This window comes from Ammodytes marinus (assembly GCF_949987685.1).
Source record: "Ammodytes marinus genome assembly, chromosome: 12".
Taxonomy (NCBI): domain Eukaryota; kingdom Metazoa; phylum Chordata; class Actinopteri; order Uranoscopiformes; family Ammodytidae; genus Ammodytes; species Ammodytes marinus.
The window spans coordinates 11,072,023-11,092,440 of NC_137216.1; the positions used below are offsets into that span (position 1 = coordinate 11,072,023).

General features: G+C 45.7%; 4 protein-coding genes across 8 annotated transcripts in view; all 4 read right to left on the bottom strand.

Moving 5' to 3' along the window:
* Positions 1-20,418, bottom strand: part of LOC307258107 (collagen alpha-3(VI) chain-like) — an 86,475-nt gene that overhangs the window by 34,843 nt on the left and 31,214 nt on the right. The window lies entirely within an intron of this gene.
* On the bottom strand, positions 25-8,237 carry LOC307258380 (collagen alpha-3(VI) chain-like; the record flags this gene model as incomplete). The annotated part of the gene is made up of 9 exons (XM_080037903.1): positions 6,789-8,237; positions 5,899-6,634; positions 5,100-5,737; positions 4,210-4,888; positions 3,411-4,048; positions 2,521-3,199; positions 1,722-2,359; positions 832-1,510; positions 25-670 (listed from the first exon to the last, which is right to left on the bottom strand). Exons 1-9 carry the CDS (start codon positions 7,411-7,413, stop codon positions 25-27), a joined length of 5,958 nt encoding a protein of 1,985 aa, XP_079894029.1. The 5' UTR covers positions 7,414-8,237.
* Positions 7,584-19,795, bottom strand: LOC307258381 (collagen alpha-3(VI) chain-like; the record flags this gene model as incomplete). The annotated part of the gene is made up of 13 exons (XM_080037904.1): positions 19,574-19,795; positions 16,922-17,521; positions 16,032-16,710; positions 15,233-15,870; positions 14,343-14,973; positions 13,544-14,181; positions 12,654-13,284; positions 11,855-12,492; positions 11,003-11,596; positions 10,167-10,766; positions 9,314-9,907; positions 8,478-9,077; positions 7,584-8,218 (listed from the first exon to the last, which is right to left on the bottom strand). The coding sequence occupies exons 1-13, from the start codon at positions 19,710-19,712 to the stop codon at positions 7,584-7,586; spliced, it is 7,617 nt and encodes a 2,538-aa protein (XP_079894030.1). The 5' UTR covers positions 19,713-19,795.
* LOC307258382 (collagen alpha-3(VI) chain-like) lies at positions 17,717-18,415 on the bottom strand (the record flags this gene model as incomplete). The annotated part of the gene is made up of 1 exon (XM_080037905.1): positions 17,717-18,415. The coding sequence occupies one exon, from the start codon at positions 18,413-18,415 to the stop codon at positions 17,717-17,719; it is 699 nt and encodes a 232-aa protein (XP_079894031.1).

Genomic DNA, 20,418 nt, shown 5'->3' on the forward strand with positions numbered 1-20,418 from the left:
CAGGCAAGCAAGAGGTAGGCTTGTTTACATACCAAGTACAGTTGGTGATTCTGGAGTGACTTCAATAACCACAGCCTCCATGGAGGACTGAAGTTGCTGTTGGACACTGGGAAGGTCAGTAAATTCAGACACCGATAGAGCATAACTGGGATCCTGGGATATCTTTTGCAGTTCTCTGCTATCAGAGCTCCTGGTTCCAATAGCAAAGGTCAAGACACCCAGCTGTTTGAGAGCAGAGGCTGGTGCATCAACGCTGTCATAAGACCTTCCACCACTTAGCAATATTAGAACTTGTGGAACCCCTTCCGGGCGCCTACTTCCGGCAGAAGCCGTGAAGACATTATCCCTCAAGTACTGGAGTGCTGCTCCAGTATTAAGGGGTCTTCCACCTTTGTGCCTCAAACCTCTGACAGTGTCAAGTATCTCGCCTTTTGTCGTGTACGTGTTCAGATAGAATTGGACAGCTGGATCTTTGCTGTACTGAACCACTGAGACACGGTCTTTGCTGTCATCCACACTGAGTGTCTGTACTATTCTTTGGACAAAGTCTCGCATAGCCGGGAATCCCGTTCTAGTACCATCAGATCCATCCAACAAGAACACAACATCCTTTCCTTGTGGCCGTCTCTCCGCTAGGGAACATAACATTTGAAACATATTTAGGTTCACGCGTCAGTAGTGGCCTGTGTGAAACTCTGATGACCTAGTCTAACTTTCACGTTTTCAGCTTACTATGTTAATGCTGGCATACCTGTTTTGTCAAAGTCTCACTGGCTGACCTCAACTTACAGCAGTTAAATACACCTTAACACATTTCAATTTGCCTCCTACCAGAATTTTGGAATGTAAAAACCAGTTGCGCTCTTACCAGGTACTGTTGGTGTCATTGGCATGGCCCTCGCTAGCACTGTGCTCATTACAGCCGAGAGCTGTTCCTGGACACTGGGCAGGTCAGTAAACTCAGACACTGATAGAGCATAACTAGGGTCAAATGATATCTTCTGCAACTCTCTGCTGTCAGAGCTCCTTGTTCCAATGCCAATCACAGAGATGCCCTGCTGTTTGAGAGCAGAGGCTGGGGTGTCTACATTGTCAGAGGACCTTCCACCATTCAGCAAGATCAACATCTGCGGAACACCTTGCAGGCGCCTACTCCCGGAGGAGTTTGTAAAGACGTTGTCCCTGACGTATTGAAGGGCTGCCCCGGTGTTGAGGGGCCTACCTCCTCTGTGTCTCAGCCCTCTGAGTGAATCCACAACATCCTCTCTTTTGGTGTACGTGTTTAGATAGAAATTGACCTCTGCATCTCTGCTGTACTGAACCACAGCAACGCGGTCTTTGTTTTCTTCCACATTGAGTTTTTCCACCACTCTCTCAACAAACTCACGCATGGCAGGGAAGTCATTCCTCGTGCCATCAGAACCATCTAGAAGGAATACGATGTCCTTTTTGGCAGTGTCAACTGAGAAAAAAAGGAAGACACAAAATAAAAACCTTTGCAGCAAGTACGCTGGTGGACTTATCATTAAGAGGTGGACTATGTTTTGAGATATAGTTGCACTGTCTACTTCAATTTTAAACGTTAACAAAGCACACGTCCACCTGTCCTTAAGTGCAAACCTGAAACTAATCACAATTTACACCTCATTCATTTCCCTCAGTGTAGGTAAAACAAATCAAGTAGCCTTTCAGGCAAGCAAGAGGTAGGCTTGTTTACATACCAAGTACAGTTGGTGATTCTGGAGTGACTTCAATAACCACAGCCTCCATGGAGGACTGAAGTTGCTGTTGGACACTGGGAAGGTCAGTAAATTCAGACACCGATAGAGCATAACTGGGATCCTGGGATATCTTTTGCAGTTCTCTGCTATCAGAGCTCCTGGTTCCAATAGCAAAGGTCAAGACACCCAGCTGTTTGAGAGCAGAGGCTGGTGCATCAACGCTGTCATAAGACCTTCCACCACTTAGCAATATTAGAACTTGTGGAACCCCTTCCGGGCGCCTACTTCCGGCAGAAGCCGTGAAGACATTATCCCTCAAGTACTGGAGTGCTGCTCCAGTATTAAGGGGTCTTCCACCTTTGTGCCTCAAACCTCTGACAGTGTCAAGTATCTCGCCTTTTGTCGTGTACGTGTTCAGATAGAATTGGACAGCTGGATCTTTGCTGTACTGAACCACTGAGACACGGTCTTTGCTGTCATCCACACTGAGTGTCTGTACTATTCTTTGGACAAAGTCTCGCATAGCCGGGAATCCCGTTCTAGTACCATCAGATCCATCCAACAAGAACACAACATCCTTTCCTTGTGGCCGTCTCTCCGCTAGGGAACATAACATTTGAAACATATTTAGGTTCACGCGTCAGTAGTGGCCTGTGTGAAACTCTGATGACCTAGTCTAACTTTCACGTTTTCAGCTTACTATGTTAATGCTGGCATACCTGTTTTGTCAAAGTCTCACTGGCTGACCTCAACTTACAGCAGTTAAATACACCTTAACACATTTCAATTTGCCTCCTACCAGAATTTTGGAATGTAAAAACCAGTTGCGCTCTTACCAGGTACTGTTGGTGTCATTGGCATGGCCCTCGCTAGCACTGTGCTCATTACAGCCGAGAGCTGTTCCTGGACACTGGGCAGGTCAGTAAACTCAGACACTGATAGAGCATAACTAGGGTCAAATGATATCTTCTGCAACTCTCTGCTGTCAGAGCTCCTTGTTCCAATGCCAATCACAGAGATGCCCTGCTGTTTGAGAGCAGAGGCTGGGGTGTCTACATTGTCAGAGGACCTTCCACCATTCAGCAAGATCAACATCTGCGGAACACCTTGCAGGCGCCTACTCCCGGAGGAGTTTGTAAAGACGTTGTCCCTGACGTATTGAAGGGCTGCCCCGGTGTTGAGGGGCCTACCTCCTCTGTGTCTCAGCCCTCTGAGTGAATCCACAACATCCTCTCTTTTGGTGTACGTGTTTAGATAGAAATTGACCTCTGCATCTCTGCTGTACTGAACCACAGCAACGCGGTCTTTGTTTTCTTCCACATTGAGTTTTTCCACCACTCTCTCAACAAACTCACGCATGGCAGGGAAGTCATTCCTCGTGCCATCAGAACCATCTAGAAGGAATACGATGTCCTTTTTGGCAGTGTCAACTGAGAAAAAAAGGAAGACACAAAATAAAAACCTTTGCAGCAAGTACGCTGGTGGACTTATCATTAAGAGGTGGACTATGTTTTGAGATATAGTTGCACTGTCTACTTCAATTGTAAACGTTAACAAAGCACACGTCCACCTGTCCTTAAGTGCAAACCTGAAACTAATCACAATTTACACCTCATTCATTTCCCTCAGTGTAGGTAAAACAAATCAAGTAGCCTTTCAGGCAAGCAAGAGGTAGGCTTGTTTACATACCAAGTACAGTTGGTGATTCTGGAGTGACTTCAATAACCACAGCCTCCATGGAGGACTGAAGTTGCTGTTGGACACTGGGAAGGTCAGTAAATTCAGACACCGATAGAGCATAACTGGGATCCTGGGATATCTTTTGCAGTTCTCTGCTATCAGAGCTCCTGGTTCCAATAGCAAAGGTCAAGACACCCAGCTGTTTGAGAGCAGAGGCTGGTGCATCAACGCTGTCATAAGACCTTCCACCACTTAGCAATATTAGAACTTGTGGAACCCCTTCCGGGCGCCTACTTCCGGCAGAAGCCGTGAAGACATTATCCCTCAAGTACTGGAGTGCTGCTCCAGTATTAAGGGGTCTTCCACCTTTGTGCCTCAAACCTCTGACAGTGTCAAGTATCTCGCCTTTTGTCGTGTACGTGTTCAGATAGAATTGGACAGCTGGATCTTTGCTGTACTGAACCACTGAGACACGGTCTTTGCTGTCATCCACACTGAGTGTCTGTACTATTCTTTGGACAAAGTCTCGCATAGCCGGGAATCCCGTTCTAGTACCATCAGATCCATCCAACAAGAACACAACATCCTTTCCTTGTGGCCGTCTCTCCGCTAGGGAACATAACATTTGAAACATATTTAGGTTCACGCGTCAGTAGTGGCCTGTGTGAAACTCTGATGACCTAGTCTAACTTTCACGTTTTCAGCTTACTATGTTAATGCTGGCATACCTGTTTTGTCAAAGTCTCACTGGCTGACCTCAACTTACAGCAGTTAAATACACCTTAACACATTTCAATTTGCCTCCTACCAGAATTTTGGAATGTAAAAACCAGTTGCGCTCTTACCAGGTACTGTTGGTGTCATTGGCATGGCCCTCGCTAGCACTGTGCTCATTACAGCCGAGAGCTGTTCCTGGACACTGGGCAGGTCAGTAAACTCAGACACTGATAGAGCATAACTAGGGTCAAATGATATCTTCTGCAACTCTCTGCTGTCAGAGCTCCTTGTTCCAATGCCAATCACAGAGATGCCCTGCTGTTTGAGAGCAGAGGCTGGGGTGTCTACATTGTCAGAGGACCTTCCACCATTCAGCAAGATCAACATCTGCGGAACACCTTGCAGGCGCCTACTCCCGGAGGAGTTTGTAAAGACGTTGTCCCTGACGTATTGAAGGGCTGCCCCGGTGTTGAGGGGCCTACCTCCTCTGTGTCTCAGCCCTCTGAGTGAATCCACAACATCCTCTCTTTTGGTGTACGTGTTTAGATAGAAATTGACCTCTGCATCTCTGCTGTACTGAACCACAGCAACGCGGTCTTTGTTTTCTTCCACATTGAGTTTTTCCACCACTCTCTCAACAAACTCACGCATGGCAGGGAAGTCATTCCTCGTGCCATCAGAACCATCTAGAAGGAATACGATGTCCTTTTTGGCAGTGTCAACTGAGAAAAAAAGGAAGACACAAAATAAAAACCTTTGCAGCAAGTACGCTGGTGGACTTATCATTAAGAGGTGGACTATGTTTTGAGATATAGTTGCACTGTCTACTTCAATTGTAAACGTTAACAAAGCACACGTCCACCTGTCCTTAAGTGCAAACCTGAAACTAATCACAATTTACACCTCATTCATTTCCCTCAGTGTAGGTAAAACAAATCAAGTAGCCTTTCAGGCAAGCAAGAGGTAGGCTTGTTTACATACCAAGTACAGTTGGTGATTCTGGAGTGACTTCAATAACCACAGCCTCCATGGAGGACTGAAGTTGCTGTTGGACACTGGGAAGGTCAGTAAATTCAGACACCGATAGAGCATAACTGGGATCCTGGGATATCTTTTGCAGTTCTCTGCTATCAGAGCTCCTGGTTCCAATAGCAAAGGTCAAGACACCCAGCTGTTTGAGAGCAGAGGCTGGTGCATCAACGCTGTCATAAGACCTTCCACCACTTAGCAATATTAGAACTTGTGGAACCCCTTCCGGGCGCCTACTTCCGGCAGAAGCCGTGAAGACATTATCCCTCAAGTACTGGAGTGCTGCTCCAGTATTAAGGGGTCTTCCACCTTTGTGCCTCAAACCTCTGACAGTGTCAAGTATCTCGCCTTTTGTCGTGTACGTGTTCAGATAGAATTGGACAGCTGGATCTTTGCTGTACTGAACCACTGAGACACGGTCTTTGCTGTCATCCACACTGAGTGTCTGTACTATTCTTTGGACAAAGTCTCGCATAGCCGGGAATCCCGTTCTAGTACCATCAGATCCATCCAACAAGAACACAACATCCTTTCCTTGTGGCCGTCTCTCCGCTAGGGAACATAACATTTGAAACATATTTAGGTTCACGCGTCAGTAGTGGCCTGTGTGAAACTCTGATGACCTAGTCTAACTTTCACGTTTTCAGCTTACTATGTTAATGCTGGCATACCTGTTTTGTCAAAGTCTCACTGGCTGACCTCAACTTACAGCAGTTAAATACACCTTAACACATTTCAATTTGCCTCCTACCAGAATTTTGGAATGTAAAAACCAGTTGCGCTCTTACCAGGTACTGTTGGTGTCATTGGCATGGCCCTCGCTAGCACTGTGCTCATTACAGCCGAGAGCTGTTCCTGGACACTGGGCAGGTCAGTAAACTCAGACACTGATAGAGCATAACTAGGGTCAAATGATATCTTCTGCAACTCTCTGCTGTCAGAGCTCCTTGTTCCAATGCCAATCACAGAGATGCCCTGCTGTTTGAGAGCAGAGGCTGGGGTGTCTACATTGTCAGAGGACCTTCCACCATTCAGCAAGATCAACATCTGCGGAACACCTTGCAGGCGCCTACTCCCGGAGGAGTTTGTAAAGACGTTGTCCCTGACGTATTGAAGGGCTGCCCCGGTGTTGAGGGGCCTACCTCCTCTGTGTCTCAGCCCTCTGAGTGAATCCACAACATCCTCTCTGTTGGTGTACGTGTTTAGATAGAAATTGACCTCTGCATCTCTGCTGTACTGAACCACAGCAACGCGGTCTTTGTTTTCTTCCACATTGAGTTTTTCCACCACTCTCTCAACAAACTCACGCATGGCAGGGAAGTCATTCCTCGTGCCATCAGAACCATCTAGAAGGAATACGATGTCCTTTTTGGCAGTGTCAACTGAGAAAAAAAGGAAGACACAAAATAAAAACCTTTGCAGCAAGTACGCTGGTGGACTTATCATTAAGAGGTGGACTATGTTTTGAGATATAGTTGCACTGTCTACTTCAATTTTAAACGTTAACAAAGCACACGTCCACCTGTCCTTAAGTGCAAACCTCAAACTAATCACAATTTACACCTCATTCATTTCCCTCAGTGTAGGTAAAACAAATCAAGTAGCCTTTCAGGCAAGCAAGAGGTAGGCTTGTTTACATACCAAGTACAGTTGGTGATTCTGGAGTGACGTCAATAACCACAGCCTCCATGGAGGACTGAAGTTGCTGTTGGACACTGGGAAGGTCAGTAAATTCAGACACCGATAGAGCATAACTGGGATCCTGGGATATCTTTTGCAGTTCTCTGCTATCAGAGCTCCTGGTTCCAATAGCAAAGGTCAAGACACCCAGCTGTTTGAGAGCAGAGGCTGGTGCATCAACACTGTCATAAGACCTTCCACCACTTAGCAATATTAGAACTTGTGGAACCCCTTCCGGGCGCCTACTTCCGGCAGAAGCAGTGAAGACATTATCCCTCAAGTACTGGAGTGCTGCTCCAGTATTAAGGGGTCTTCCACCTTTGTGCCTCAAACCTCTGACAGTGTCAAGTATCTCGCCTTTTGTCGTGTACGTGTTCAGATAGAATTGGACAGCTGGATCTTTGCTGTACTGAACCACTGAGACACGGTCTTTGCTGTCATCCACACTGAGTGTCTGTACTATTCTTTGGACAAAGTCTCGCATAGCCGGGAATCCCGTTCTAGTACCATCAGATCCATCCAACAAGAACACAACATCCTTTCCTTGTGGCCGTCTCTCCGCTAGGGAACATAACATTTGAAACATATTTAGGTTCACGCGTCAGTAGTGGCCTGTGTGAAACTCTGATGACCTAGTCTAACTTTCACGTTTTCAGCTTACTATGTTAATGCTGGCATACCTGTTTTGTCAAAGTCTCACTGGCTGACCTCAACTTACAGCAGTTAAATACACCTTAACACATTTCAATTTGCCTCCTACCAGAATTTTGGAATGTAAAAACCAGTTGCGCTCTTACCAGGTACTGTTGGTGTCATTGGCATGGCCCTCGCTAGCACTGTGCTCATTACAGCCGAGAGCTGTTCCTGGACACTGGGCAGGTCAGTAAACTCAGACACTGATAGAGCATAACTAGGGTCAAATGATATCTTCTGCAACTCTCTGCTGTCAGAGCTCCTTGTTCCAATGCCAATCACAGAGATGCCCTGCTGTTTGAGAGCAGAGGCTGGGGTGTCTACATTGTCAGAGGACCTTCCACCATTCAGCAAGATCAACATCTGCGGAACACCTTGCAGGCGCCTACTCCCGGAGGAGTTTGTAAAGACGTTGTCCCTGACGTATTGAAGGGCTGCCCCGGTGTTGAGGGGCCTACCTCCTCTGTGTCTCAGCCCTCTGAGTGAATCCACAACATCCTCTCTTTTGGTGTACGTGTTTAGATAGAAATTGACCTCTGCATCTCTGCTGTACTGAACCACAGCAACGCGGTCTTTGTTTTCTTCCACATTGAGTTTTTCCACCACTCTCTCAACAAACTCACGCATGGCAGGGAAGTCATTCCTCGTGCCATCAGAACCATCTAGAAGGAATACGATGTCCTTTTTGGCAGTGTCAACTGAGAAAAAAAGGAAGACACAAAATAAAAACCTTTGCAGCAAGTACGCTGGTGGACTTATCATTAAGAGGTGGACTATGTTTTGAGATATAGTTGCACTGTCTACTTCAATTTTAAACGTTAACAAAGCACACGTCCACCTGTCCTTAAGTGCAAACCTCAAACTAATCACAATTTACACCTCATTCATTTCCCTCAGTGTAGGTAAAACAAATCAAGTAGCCTTTCAGGCAAGCAAGAGGTAGGCTTGTTTACATACCAAGTACAGTTGGTGATTCTGGAGTGACTTCAATAACCACAGCCTCCATGGAGGACTGAAGTTGCTGTTGGACACTGGGAAGGTCAGTAAATTCAGACACCGATAGAGCATAACTGGGATCCTGGGATATCTTTTGCAGTTCTCTGCTATCAGAGCTCCTGGTTCCAATAGCAAAGGTCAAGACACCCAGCTGTTTGAGAGCAGAGGCTGGTGCATCAACACTGTCATAAGACCTTCCACCACTTAGCAATATTAGAACTTGTGGAACCCCTTCCGGGCGCCTACTTCCGGCAGAAGCAGTGAAGACATTATCCCTCAAGTACTGGAGTGCTGCTCCAGTATTAAGGGGTCTTCCACCTTTGTGCCTCAAACCTCTGACAGTGTCAAGTATCTCGCCTTTTGTCGTGTACGTGTTCAGATAGAATTGGACAGCTGGATCTTTGCTGTACTGAACCACTGAGACACGGTCTTTGCTGTCATCCACACTGAGTGTCTGTACTATTCTTTGGACAAAGTCTCGCATAGCCGGGAATCCCGTTCTAGTACCATCAGATCCATCCAACAAGAACACAACATCCTTTCCTTGTGGCCGTCTCTCCGCTAGGGAACATAACATTTGAAACATATTTAGGTTCACGCGTCAGTAGTGGCCTGTGTGAAACTCTGATGACCTAGTCTAACTTTCACGTTTTCAGCTTACTATGTTAATGCTGGCATACCTGTTTTGTCAAAGTCTCACTGGCTGACCTCAACTTACAGCAGTTAAATACACCTTAACACATTTCAATTTGCCTCCTACCAGAATTTTGGAATGTAAAAACCAGTTGCGCTCTTACCAGGTACTGTTGGTGTCATTGGCATGGCCCTCGCTAGCACTGTGCTCATTACAGCCGAGAGCTGTTCCTGGACACTGGGCAGGTCAGTAAACTCAGACACTGATAGAGCATAACTAGGGTCAAATGATATCTTCTGCAACTCTCTGCTGTCAGAGCTCCTTGTTCCAATGCCAATCACAGAGATGCCCTGCTGTTTGAGAGCAGAGGCTGGGGTGTCTACATTGTCAGAGGACCTTCCACCATTCAGCAAGATCAACATCTGCGGAACACCTTGCAGGCGCCTACTCCCGGAGGAGTTTGTAAAGACGTTGTCCCTGACGTATTGAAGGGCTGCCCCGGTGTTGAGGGGCCTACCTCCTCTGTGTCTCAGCCCTCTGAGTGAATCCACAACATCCTCTCTTTTGGTGTACGTGTTTAGATAGAAATTGACCTCTGCATCTCTGCTGTACTGAACCACAGCAACGCGGTCTTTGTTTTCTTCCACATTGAGTTTTTCCACCACTCTCTCAACAAACTCACGCATGGCAGGGAAGTCATTCCTCGTGCCATCAGAACCATCTAGAAGGAATACGATGTCCTTTTTGGCAGTGTCAACTGAGAAAAAAAGGAAGACACAAAATAAAAACCTTTGCAGCAAGTACGCTGGTGGACTTATCATTAAGAGGTGGACTATGTTTTGAGATATAGTTGCACTGTCTACTTCAATTTTAAACGTTAACAAAGCACACGTCCACCTGTCCTTAAGTGCAAACCTGAAACTAATCACAATTTACACCTCATTCATTTCCCTCAGTGTAGGTAAAACAAATCAAGTAGCCTTTCAGGCAAGCAAGAGGTAGGCTTGTTTACATACCAAGTACAGTTGGTGATTCTGGAGTGACGTCAATAACCACAGCCTCCATGGAGGACTGAAGTTGCTGTTGGACACTGGGAAGGTCAGTAAATTCAGACACCGATAGAGCATAACTGGGATCCTGGGATATCTTTTGCAGTTCTCTGCTATCAGAGCTCCTGGTTCCAATAGCAAAGGTCAAGACACCCAGCTGTTTGAGAGCAGAGGCTGGTGCATCAACGCTGTCATAAGACCTTCCACCACTTAGCAATATTAGAACTTGTGGAACCCCTTCCGGGCGCCTACTTCCGGCAGAAGCAGTGAAGACATTATCCCTCAAGTACTGGAGTGCTGCTCCAGTATTAAGGGGTCTTCCACCTTTGTGCCTCAAACCTCTGACAGTGTCAAGTATCTCGCCTTTTGTCGTGTACGTGTTCAGATAGAATTGGACAGCTGGATCTTTGCTGTACTGAACCACTGAGACACGGTCTTTGCTGTCATCCACACTGAGTGTCTGTACTATTCTTTGGACAAAGTCTCGCATAGCCGGGAATCCCGTTCTAGTACCATCAGATCCATCCAACAAGAACACAACATCCTTTCCTTGTGGCCGTCTCTCCGCTAGGGAACATAACATTTGAAACATATTTAGGTTCACGCGTCAGTAGTGGCCTGTGTGAAACTCTGATGACCTAGTCTAACTTTCACGTTTTCAGCTTACTATGTTAATGCTGGCATACCTGTTTTGTCAAAGTCTCACTGGCTGACCTCAACTTACAGCAGTTAAATACACCTTAACACATTTCAATTTGCCTCCTACCAGAATTTTGGAATGTAAAAACCAGTTGCGCTCTTACCAGGTACTGTTGGTGTCATTGGCATGGCCCTCGCTAGCACTGTGCTCATTACAGCCGAGAGCTGTTCCTGGACACTGGGCAGGTCAGTAAACTCAGACACTGATAGAGCATAACTAGGGTCAAATGATATCTTCTGCAACTCTCTGCTGTCAGAGCTCCTTGTTCCAATGCCAATCACAGAGATGCCCTGCTGTTTGAGAGCAGAGGCTGGGGTGTCTACATTGTCAGAGGACCTTCCACCATTCAGCAAGATCAACATCTGCGGAACACCTTGCAGGCGCCTACTCCCGGAGGAGTTTGTAAAGACGTTGTCCCTGACGTATTGAAGGGCTGCCCCGGTGTTGAGGGGCCTACCTCCTCTGTGTCTCAGCCCTCTGAGTGAATCCACAACATCCTCTCTTTTGGTGTACGTGTTTAGATAGAAATTGACCTCTGCATCTCTGCTGTACTGAACCACAGCAACGCGGTCTTTGTTTTCTTCCACATTGAGTTTTTCCACCACTCTCTCAACAAACTCACGCATGGCAGGGAAGTCATTCCTCGTGCCATCAGAACCATCTAGAAGGAATACGATGTCCTTTTTGGCAGTGTCAACTGAGAAAAAAGGAAGACACAAAATAAAAACCTTTGCAGCAAGTACGCTGGTGGACTTATCATTAAGAGGTGGACTATGTTTTGAGATATAGTTGCACTGTCTACTTCAATTTTAAACGTTAACAAAGCACACGTCCACCTGTCCTTAAGTGCAAACCTGAAACTAATCACAATTTACACCTCATTCATTTCCCTCAGTGTAGGTAAAACAAATCAAGTAGCCTTTCAGGCAAGCAAGAGGTGGGCTTGTTTACATACCAAGTACAGTTGGTGATTCTGGAGTGACGTCAATAACCACAGCCTCCATGGAGGACTGAAGTTGCTGTTGGACACTGGGAAGGTCAGTAAATTCAGACACCGATAGAGCATAACTGGGATCCTGGGATATCTTTTGCAGTTCTCTGCTATCAGAGCTCCTGGTTCCAATAGCAAAGGTCAAGACACCCAGCTGTTTGAGAGCAGAGGCTGGTGCATCAACACTGTCATAAGACCTTCCACCACTTAGCAATATTAGAACTTGTGGAACCCCTTCCGGGCGCCTACTTCCGGCAGAAGCAGTGAAGACATTATCCCTCAAGTACTGGAGTGCTGCTCCAGTATTAAGGGGTCTTCCACCTTTGTGCCTCAAACCTCTGACAGTGTCAAGTATCTCGCCTTTTGTCGTGTACGTGTTCAGATAGAATTGGACAGCTGGATCTTTGCTGTACTGAACCACTGAGACACGGTCTTTGCTGTCATCCACACTGAGTGTCTGTACTATTCTTTGGACAAAGTCTCGCATAGCCGGGAATCCCGTTCTAGTACCATCAGATCCATCCAACAAGAACACAACATCCTTTCCTTGTGGCCGTCTCTCCGCTAGGGAACATAACATTTGAAACATATTTAGGTTCACGCGTCAGTAGTGGCCTGTGTGAAACTCTGATGACCTAGTCTAACTTTCACGTTTTCAGCTTACTATGTTAATGCTGGCATACCTGTTTTGTCAAAGTCTCACTGGCTGACCTCAACTTACAGCAGTTAAATACACCTTAACACATTTCAATTTGCCTCCTACCAGAATTTTGGAATGTAAAAACCAGTTGCGCTCTTACCAGGTACTGTTGGTGTCATTGGCATGGCCCTCGCTAGCACTGTGCTCATTACAGCCGAGAGCTGTTCCTGGACACTGGGCAGGTCAGTAAACTCAGACACTGATAGAGCATAACTAGGGTCAAATGATATCTTCTGCAACTCTCTGCTGTCAGAGCTCCTTGTTCCAATGCCAATCACAGAGATGCCCTGCTGTTTGAGAGCAGAGGCTGGGGTGTCTACATTGTCAGAGGACCTTCCACCATTCAGCAAGATCAACATCTGCGGAACACCTTGCAGGCGCCTACTCCCGGAGGAGTTTGTAAAGACGTTGTCCCTGACGTATTGAAGGGCTGCCCCGGTGTTGAGGGGCCTACCTCCTCTGTGTCTCAGCCCTCTGAGTGAATCCACAACATCCTCTCTTTTGGTGTACGTGTTTAGATAGAAATTGACCTCTGCATCTCTGCTGTACTGAACCACAGCAACGCGGTCTTTGTTTTCTTCCACATTGAGTTTTTCCACCACTCTCTCAACAAACTCACGCATGGCAGGGAAGTCATTCCTCGTGCCATCAGAACCATCTAGAAGGAATACGATGTCCTTTTTGGCAGTGTCAACTGAGAAAAAAAGGAAGACACAAAATAAAAACCTTTGCAGCAAGTACGCTGGTGGACTTATCATTAAGAGGTGGACTATATTTTGAGATATAGTTGCACTGTCTACTTCAATTTTAAACGTTAACAAAGCACACGTCCACCTGTCCTTAAGTGCAAACCTGAAACTAATCACAATTTACACCTCATTCATTTCCCTCAGTGTAGGTAAAACAAATCAAGTAGCCTTTCAGGCAAGCAAGAGGTAGGCTTGTTTACATACCAAGTACAGTTGGTGATTCTGGAGTGACGTCAATAACCACAGCCTCCATGGAGGACTGAAGTTGCTGTTGGACACTGGGAAGGTCAGTAAATTCAGACACCGATAGAGCATAACTGGGATCCTGGGATATCTTTTGCAGTTCTCTGCTATCAGAGCTCCTGGTTCCAATAGCAAAGGTCAAGACACCCAGCTGTTTGAGAGCAGAGGCTGGTGCATCAACACTGTCATAAGACCTTCCACCACTTAGCAATATTAGAACTTGTGGAACCCCTTCCGGGCGCCTACTTCCGGCAGAAGCAGTGAAGACATTATCCCTCAAGTACTGGAGTGCTGCTCCAGTATTAAGGGGTCTTCCACCTTTGTGCCTCAAACCTCTGACAGTGTCAAGTATCTCGCCTTTTGTCGTGTACGTGTTCAGATAGAATTGGACAGCTGGATCTTTGCTGTACTGAACCACTGAGACACGGTCTTTGCTGTCATCCACACTGAGTGTCTGTACTATTCTTTGGACAAAGTCTCGCATAGCCGGGAATCCCGTTCTAGTACCATCAGATCCATCCAACAAGAACACAACATCCTTTCCTTGTGGCCGTCTCTCCGCTAGGGAACATAACATTTGAAACATATTTAGGTTCACGCGTCAGTAGTGGCCTGTGTGAAACTCTGATGACCTAGTCTAACTTTCACGTTTTCAGCTTACTATGTTAATGCTGGCATACCTGTTTTGTCAAAGTCTCACTGGCTGACCTCAACTTACAGCAGTTAAATACACCTTAACACATTTCAATTTGCCTCCTACCAGAATTTTGGAATGTAAAAACCAGTTGCGCTCTTACCAGGTACTGTTGGTGTCATTGGCATGGCCCTCGCTAGCACTGTGCTCATTACAGCCGAGAGCTGTTCCTGGACACTGGGCAGGTCAGTAAACTCAGACACTGATAGAGCATAACTAGGGTCAAATGATATCTTCTGCAACTCTCTGCTGTCAGAGCTCCTTGTTCCAATGCCAATCACAGAGATGCCCTGCTGTTTGAGAGCAGAGGCTGGGGTGTCTACATTGTCAGAGGACCTTCCACCATTCAGCAAGATCAACATCTGCGGAACACCTTGCAGGCGCCTACTCCCGGAGGAGTTTGTAAAGACGTTGTCCCTGACGTATTGAAGGGCTGCCCCGGTGTTGAGGGGCCTACCTCCTCTGTGTCTCAGCCCTCTGAGTGAATCCACAACATCCTCTCTTTTGGTGTACGTGTTTAGATAGAAATTGACCTCTGCATCTCTGCTGTACTGAACCACAGCAACGCGGTCTTTGTTTTCTTCCACATTGAGTTTTTCCACCACTCTCTCAACAAACTCACGCATGGCAGGGAAGTCATTCCTCGTGCCATCAGAACCATCTAGAAGGAATACGATGTCCTTTTTGGCAGTGTCAACTGAGAAAAAAAGGAAGACACAAAATAAAAACCTTTGCAGCAAGTACGCTGGTGGACTTATCATTAAGAGGTGGACTATATTTTGAGATATAGTTGCACTGTCTACTTCAATTTTAAACGTTAACAAAGCACACGTCCACCTGTCCTTAAGTGCAAACCTGAAACTAATCACAATTTACACCTCATTCATTTCCCTCAGTGTAGGTAAAACAAATCAAGTAGCCTTTCAGGCAAGCAAGAGGTAGGCTTGTTTACATACCAAGTACAGTTGGTGATTCTGGAGTGACGTCAATAACCACAGCCTCCATGGAGGACTGAAGTTGCTGTTGGACACTGGGAAGGTCAGTAAATTCAGACACCGATAGAGCATAACTGGGATCCTGGGATATCTTTTGCAGTTCTCTGCTATCAGAGCTCCTGGTTCCAATAGCAAAGGTCAAGACACCCAGCTGTTTGAGAGCAGAGGCTGGTGCATCAACACTGTCATAAGACCTTCCACCACTTAGCAATATTAGAACTTGTGGAACCCCTTCCGGGCGCCTACTTCCGGCAGAAGCAGTGAAGACATTATCCCTCAAGTACTGGAGTGCTGCTCCAGTATTAAGGGGTCTTCCACCTTTGTGCCTCAAACCTCTGACAGTGTCAAGTATCTCGCCTTTTGTCGTGTACGTGTTCAGATAGAATTGGACAGCTGGATCTTTGCTGTACTGAACCACTGAGACACGGTCTTTGCTGTCATCCACACTGAGTGTCTGTACTATTCTTTGGACAAAGTCTCGCATAGCCGGGAATCCCGTTCTAGTACCATCAGATCCATCCAACAAGAACACAACATCCTTTCCTTGTGGCCGTCTCTCCGCTAGGGAACATAACATTTGAAACATATTTAGGTTCACGCGTCAGTAGTGGCCTGTGTGAAACTCTGATGACCTAGTCTAACTTTCACGTTTTCAGCTTACTATGTTAATGCTGGCATACCTGTTTTGTCAAAGTCTCACTGGCTGACCTCAACTTACAGCAGTTAAATACACCTTAACACATTTCAATTTGCCTCCTACCAGAATTTTGGAATGTAAAAACCAGTTGCGCTCTTACCAGGTACTGTTGGTGTCATTGGCATGGCCCTCGCTAGCACTGTGCTCATTACAGCCGAGAGCTGTTCCTGGACACTGGGCAGGTCAGTAAACTCAGACACTGATAGAGCATAACTAGGGTCAAATGATATCTTCTGCAACTCTCTGCTGTCAGAGCTCCTTGTTCCAATGCCAATCACAGAGATGCCCTGCTGTTTGAGAGCAGAGGCTGGGGTGTCTACATTGTCAGAGGACCTTCCACCATTCAGCAAGATCAACATCTGCGGAACACCTTGCAGGCGCCTACTCCCGGAGGAGTTTGTAAAGACGTTGTCCCTGACGTATTGAAGGGCTGCCCCGGTGTTGAGGGGCCTACCTCCTCTGTGTCTCAGCCCTCTGAGTGAATCCACAACATCCTCTCTTTTGGTGTACGTGTTTAGATAGAAATTGACCTCTGCATCTCTGCTGTACTGAACCACAGCAACGCGGTCTTTGTTTTCTTCCACATTGAGTTTTTCCACCACTCTCTCAACAAACTCACGCATGGCAGGGAAGTCATTCCTCGTGCCATCAGAACCATCTAGAAGGAATACGATGTCCTTTTTGGCAGTGTCAACTGAGAAAAAAAGGAAGACACAAAATAAAAACCTTTGCAGCAAGTACGCTGGTGGACTTATCATTAAGAGGTGGACTATGTTTTGAGATATAGTTGCACTGTCTACTTCAATTGTAAACGTTAACAAAGCACACGTCCACCTGTCCTTAAGTGCAAACCTGAAACTAATCACAATTTACACCTCATTCATTTCCCTCAGTGTAGGTAAAACAAATCAAGTAGCCTTTCAGGCAAGCAAGAGGTAGGCTTGTTTACATACCAAGTACAGTTGGTGATTCTGGAGTGACTTCAATAACCACAGCCTCCATGGAGGACTGAAGTTGCTGTTGGACACTGGGAAGGTCAGTAAATTCAGACACCGATAGAGCATAACTGGGATCCTGGGATATCTTTTGCAGTTCTCTGCTATCAGAGCTCCTGGTTCCAATAGCAAAGGTCAAGACACCCAGCTGTTTGAGAGCAGAGGCTGGTGCATCAACGCTGTCATAAGACCTTCCACCACTTAGCAATATTAGAACTTGTGGAACCCCTTCCGGGCGCCTACTTCCGGCAGAAGCCGTGAAGACATTATCCCTCAAGTACTGGAGTGCTGCTCCAGTATTAAGGGGTCTTCCACCTTTGTGCCTCAAACCTCTGACAGTGTCAAGTATCTCGCCTTTTGTCGTGTACGTGTTCAGATAGAATTGGACAGCTGGATCTTTGCTGTACTGAACCACTGAGACACGGTCTTTGCTGTCATCCACACTGAGTGTCTGTACTATTCTTTGGACAAAGTCTCGCATAGCCGGGAATCCCGTTCTAGTACCATCAGATCCATCCAACAAGAACACAACATCCTTTCCTTGTGGCCGTCTCTCCGCTAGGGAACATAACATTTGAAACATATTTAGGTTCACGCGTCAGTAGTGGCCTGTGTGAAACTCTGATGACCTAGTCTAACTTTCACGTTTTCAGCTTACTATGTTAATGCTGGCATACCTGTTTTGTCAAAGTCCCACTGGCTGACCTCAACTTACAGCAGTTAAATACACCTTAACACATTTCAATTTGCCTCCTACCAGAATTTTGGAATGTAAAAACCAGTTGCGCTCTTACCAGGTACTGTTGGTGTCATTGGCATGGCCCTCGCTAGCACTGTGCTCATTACAGCCGAGAGCTGTTCCTGGACACTGGGCAGGTCAGTAAACTCAGACACTGATAGAGCATAACTAGGGTCAAATGATATCTTCTGCAACTCTCTGCTGTCAGAGCTCCTTGTTCCAATGCCAATCACAGAGATGCCCTGCTGTTTGAGAGCAGAGGCTGGGGTGTCTACATTGTCAGAGGACCTTCCACCATTCAGCAAGATCAACATCTGCGGAACACCTTGCAGGCGCCTACTCCCGGAGGAGTTTGTAAAGACGTTGTCCCTGACGTATTGAAGGGCTGCCCCGGTGTTGAGGGGCCTACCTCCTCTGTGTCTCAGCCCTCTGAGTGAATCCACAACATCCTCTCTTTTGGTGTACGTGTTTAGATAGAAATTGACCTCTGCATCTCTGCTGTACTGAACCACAGCAACGCGGTCTTTGTTTTCTTCCACATTGAGTTTTTCCACCACTCTCTCAACAAACTCACGCATGGCAGGGAAGTCATTCCTCGTGCCATCAGAACCATCTAGAAGGAATACGATGTCCTTTTTGGCAGTGTCAACTGAGAAAAAAAGGAAGACACAAAATAAAAACCTTTGCAGCAAGTACGCTGGTGGACTTATCATTAAGAGGTGGACTATGTTTTGAGATATAGTTGCACTGTCTACTTCAATTTTAAACGTTAACAAAGCACACGTCCACCTGTCCTTAAGTGCAAACCTGAAACTAATCACAATTTACACCTCATTCATTTCCCTCAGTGTAGGTAAAACAAATCAAGTAGCCTTTCAGGCAAGCAAGAGGTAGGCTTGTTTACATACCAAGTACAGTTGGTGATTCTGGAGTGACTTCAATAACCACAGCCTCCATGGAGGACTGAAGTTGCTGTTGGACACTGGGAAGGTCAGTAAATTCAGACACCGATAGAGCATAACTGGGATCCTGGGATATCTTTTGCAGTTCTCTGCTATCAGAGCTCCTGGTTCCAATAGCAAAGGTCAAGACACCCAGCTGTTTGAGAGCAGAGGCTGGTGCATCAACGCTGTCATAAGACCTTCCACCACTTAGCAATATTAGAACTTGTGGAACCCCTTCCGGGCGCCTACTTCCGGCAGAAGCAGTGAAGACATTATCCCTCAAGTACTGGAGTGCTGCTCCAGTATTAAGGGGTCTTCCACCTTTGTGCCTCAAACCTCTGACAGTGTCAAGTATCTCGCCTTTTGTCGTGTACGTGTTCAGATAGAATTGGACAGCTGGATCTTTGCTGTACTGAACCACTGAGACACGGTCTTTGCTGTCATCCACACTGAGTGTCTGTACTATTCTTTGGACAAAGTCTCGCATAGCCGGGAATCCCGTTCTAGTACCATCAGATCCATCCAACAAGAACACAACATCCTTTCCTTTTGGCCGTCTCTCCGCTAGGGAACATAACATTTGAAGCATATCATTAAGAGATGGTCTTTTTTTAAATACATGGGCAGTGGGCACTGTGTACACTGAATTATCCTAAAAATTATAATAATTATAATACCAATAATAATAATGACATCATTTGTCCAATTACTTTAAAAAAGGATAGTAAAATAAATTGTCCACCAATCTTTTGGTTGGTCCAGTGTCTGGCCCCAGTAGTGCAAACCCCTGCTCTGCATAACAGACTAATACACTCACATAACATTTATCGCATTGATATAAGTTTGAAAATATAAAAAGGTTATTGAAAACGTTTTGTACTTAAGTTCAAACAGAATCATGCTTCATAAAATATCAATTACTCTTACCAATCAATTCTGTTTTTGAAATGTCATATTTAAATTTTTCTTCTGTTATTGCAGCATAGACTTGCTCTTGTATACTTGGAAGTTCAGCCATTTCAGAAACTGATAAAGCATAGCTTTGCGCATGCGATATCATCTTCATTTCCTCGTGGTCAGAGTTTTTTGTTCCAATGGTTAATATTGTGACATTGCTTTCTTTCAGAGAAGCAACAGGCAGATCCACATTGTCACTTGATGGTCCACTACTTAAAACGACAAGAATTTGTGGCACAATTTCAGAGTTTCTGCTTCCTGAGGCAGCTTTAAATACATTTTCTTTAACATATGTCAGAGCTGCCCCTGTTTTGAGAGGTCGTCCCCCTCTGTGTGAGAGCCTCCTGACAGCTGTTAGGATATCTTCCTTCCTCATGAATGAATTCAAAAAGAAATTGGCTAGCGCCACATTGCTGAACTGAATCACAGAAACTCTGTCTCCATTTGCTCCAATATTAAGTTTTTCTATTACTTTGTATAGAAAATCTTGAATGGCTGGAAATTCATTTTTGGTATTATCAGATCCATCCAAAAGAAAAACGATGTCTCTTCCTTTTACATCACTTTGCTCTGATAATAAAAACAGATATGTTTACGATGTTAATCCCAATCATTATAAATATATATTCACAGCTAATGATAATTTATTTTAAATACTATTACATACATTTTTAATTCTTACCTGTTTTGGGTTTCTCCTCGGATCCCATTTGAGTAAGATGACTCATCAAACTTTGTTGAATATGTGGGAGATTTACAAAGTCAGGGACTGAGTAAGCGTAGATTTGGTCAGAAGAAATTAATTGCATCTCAGC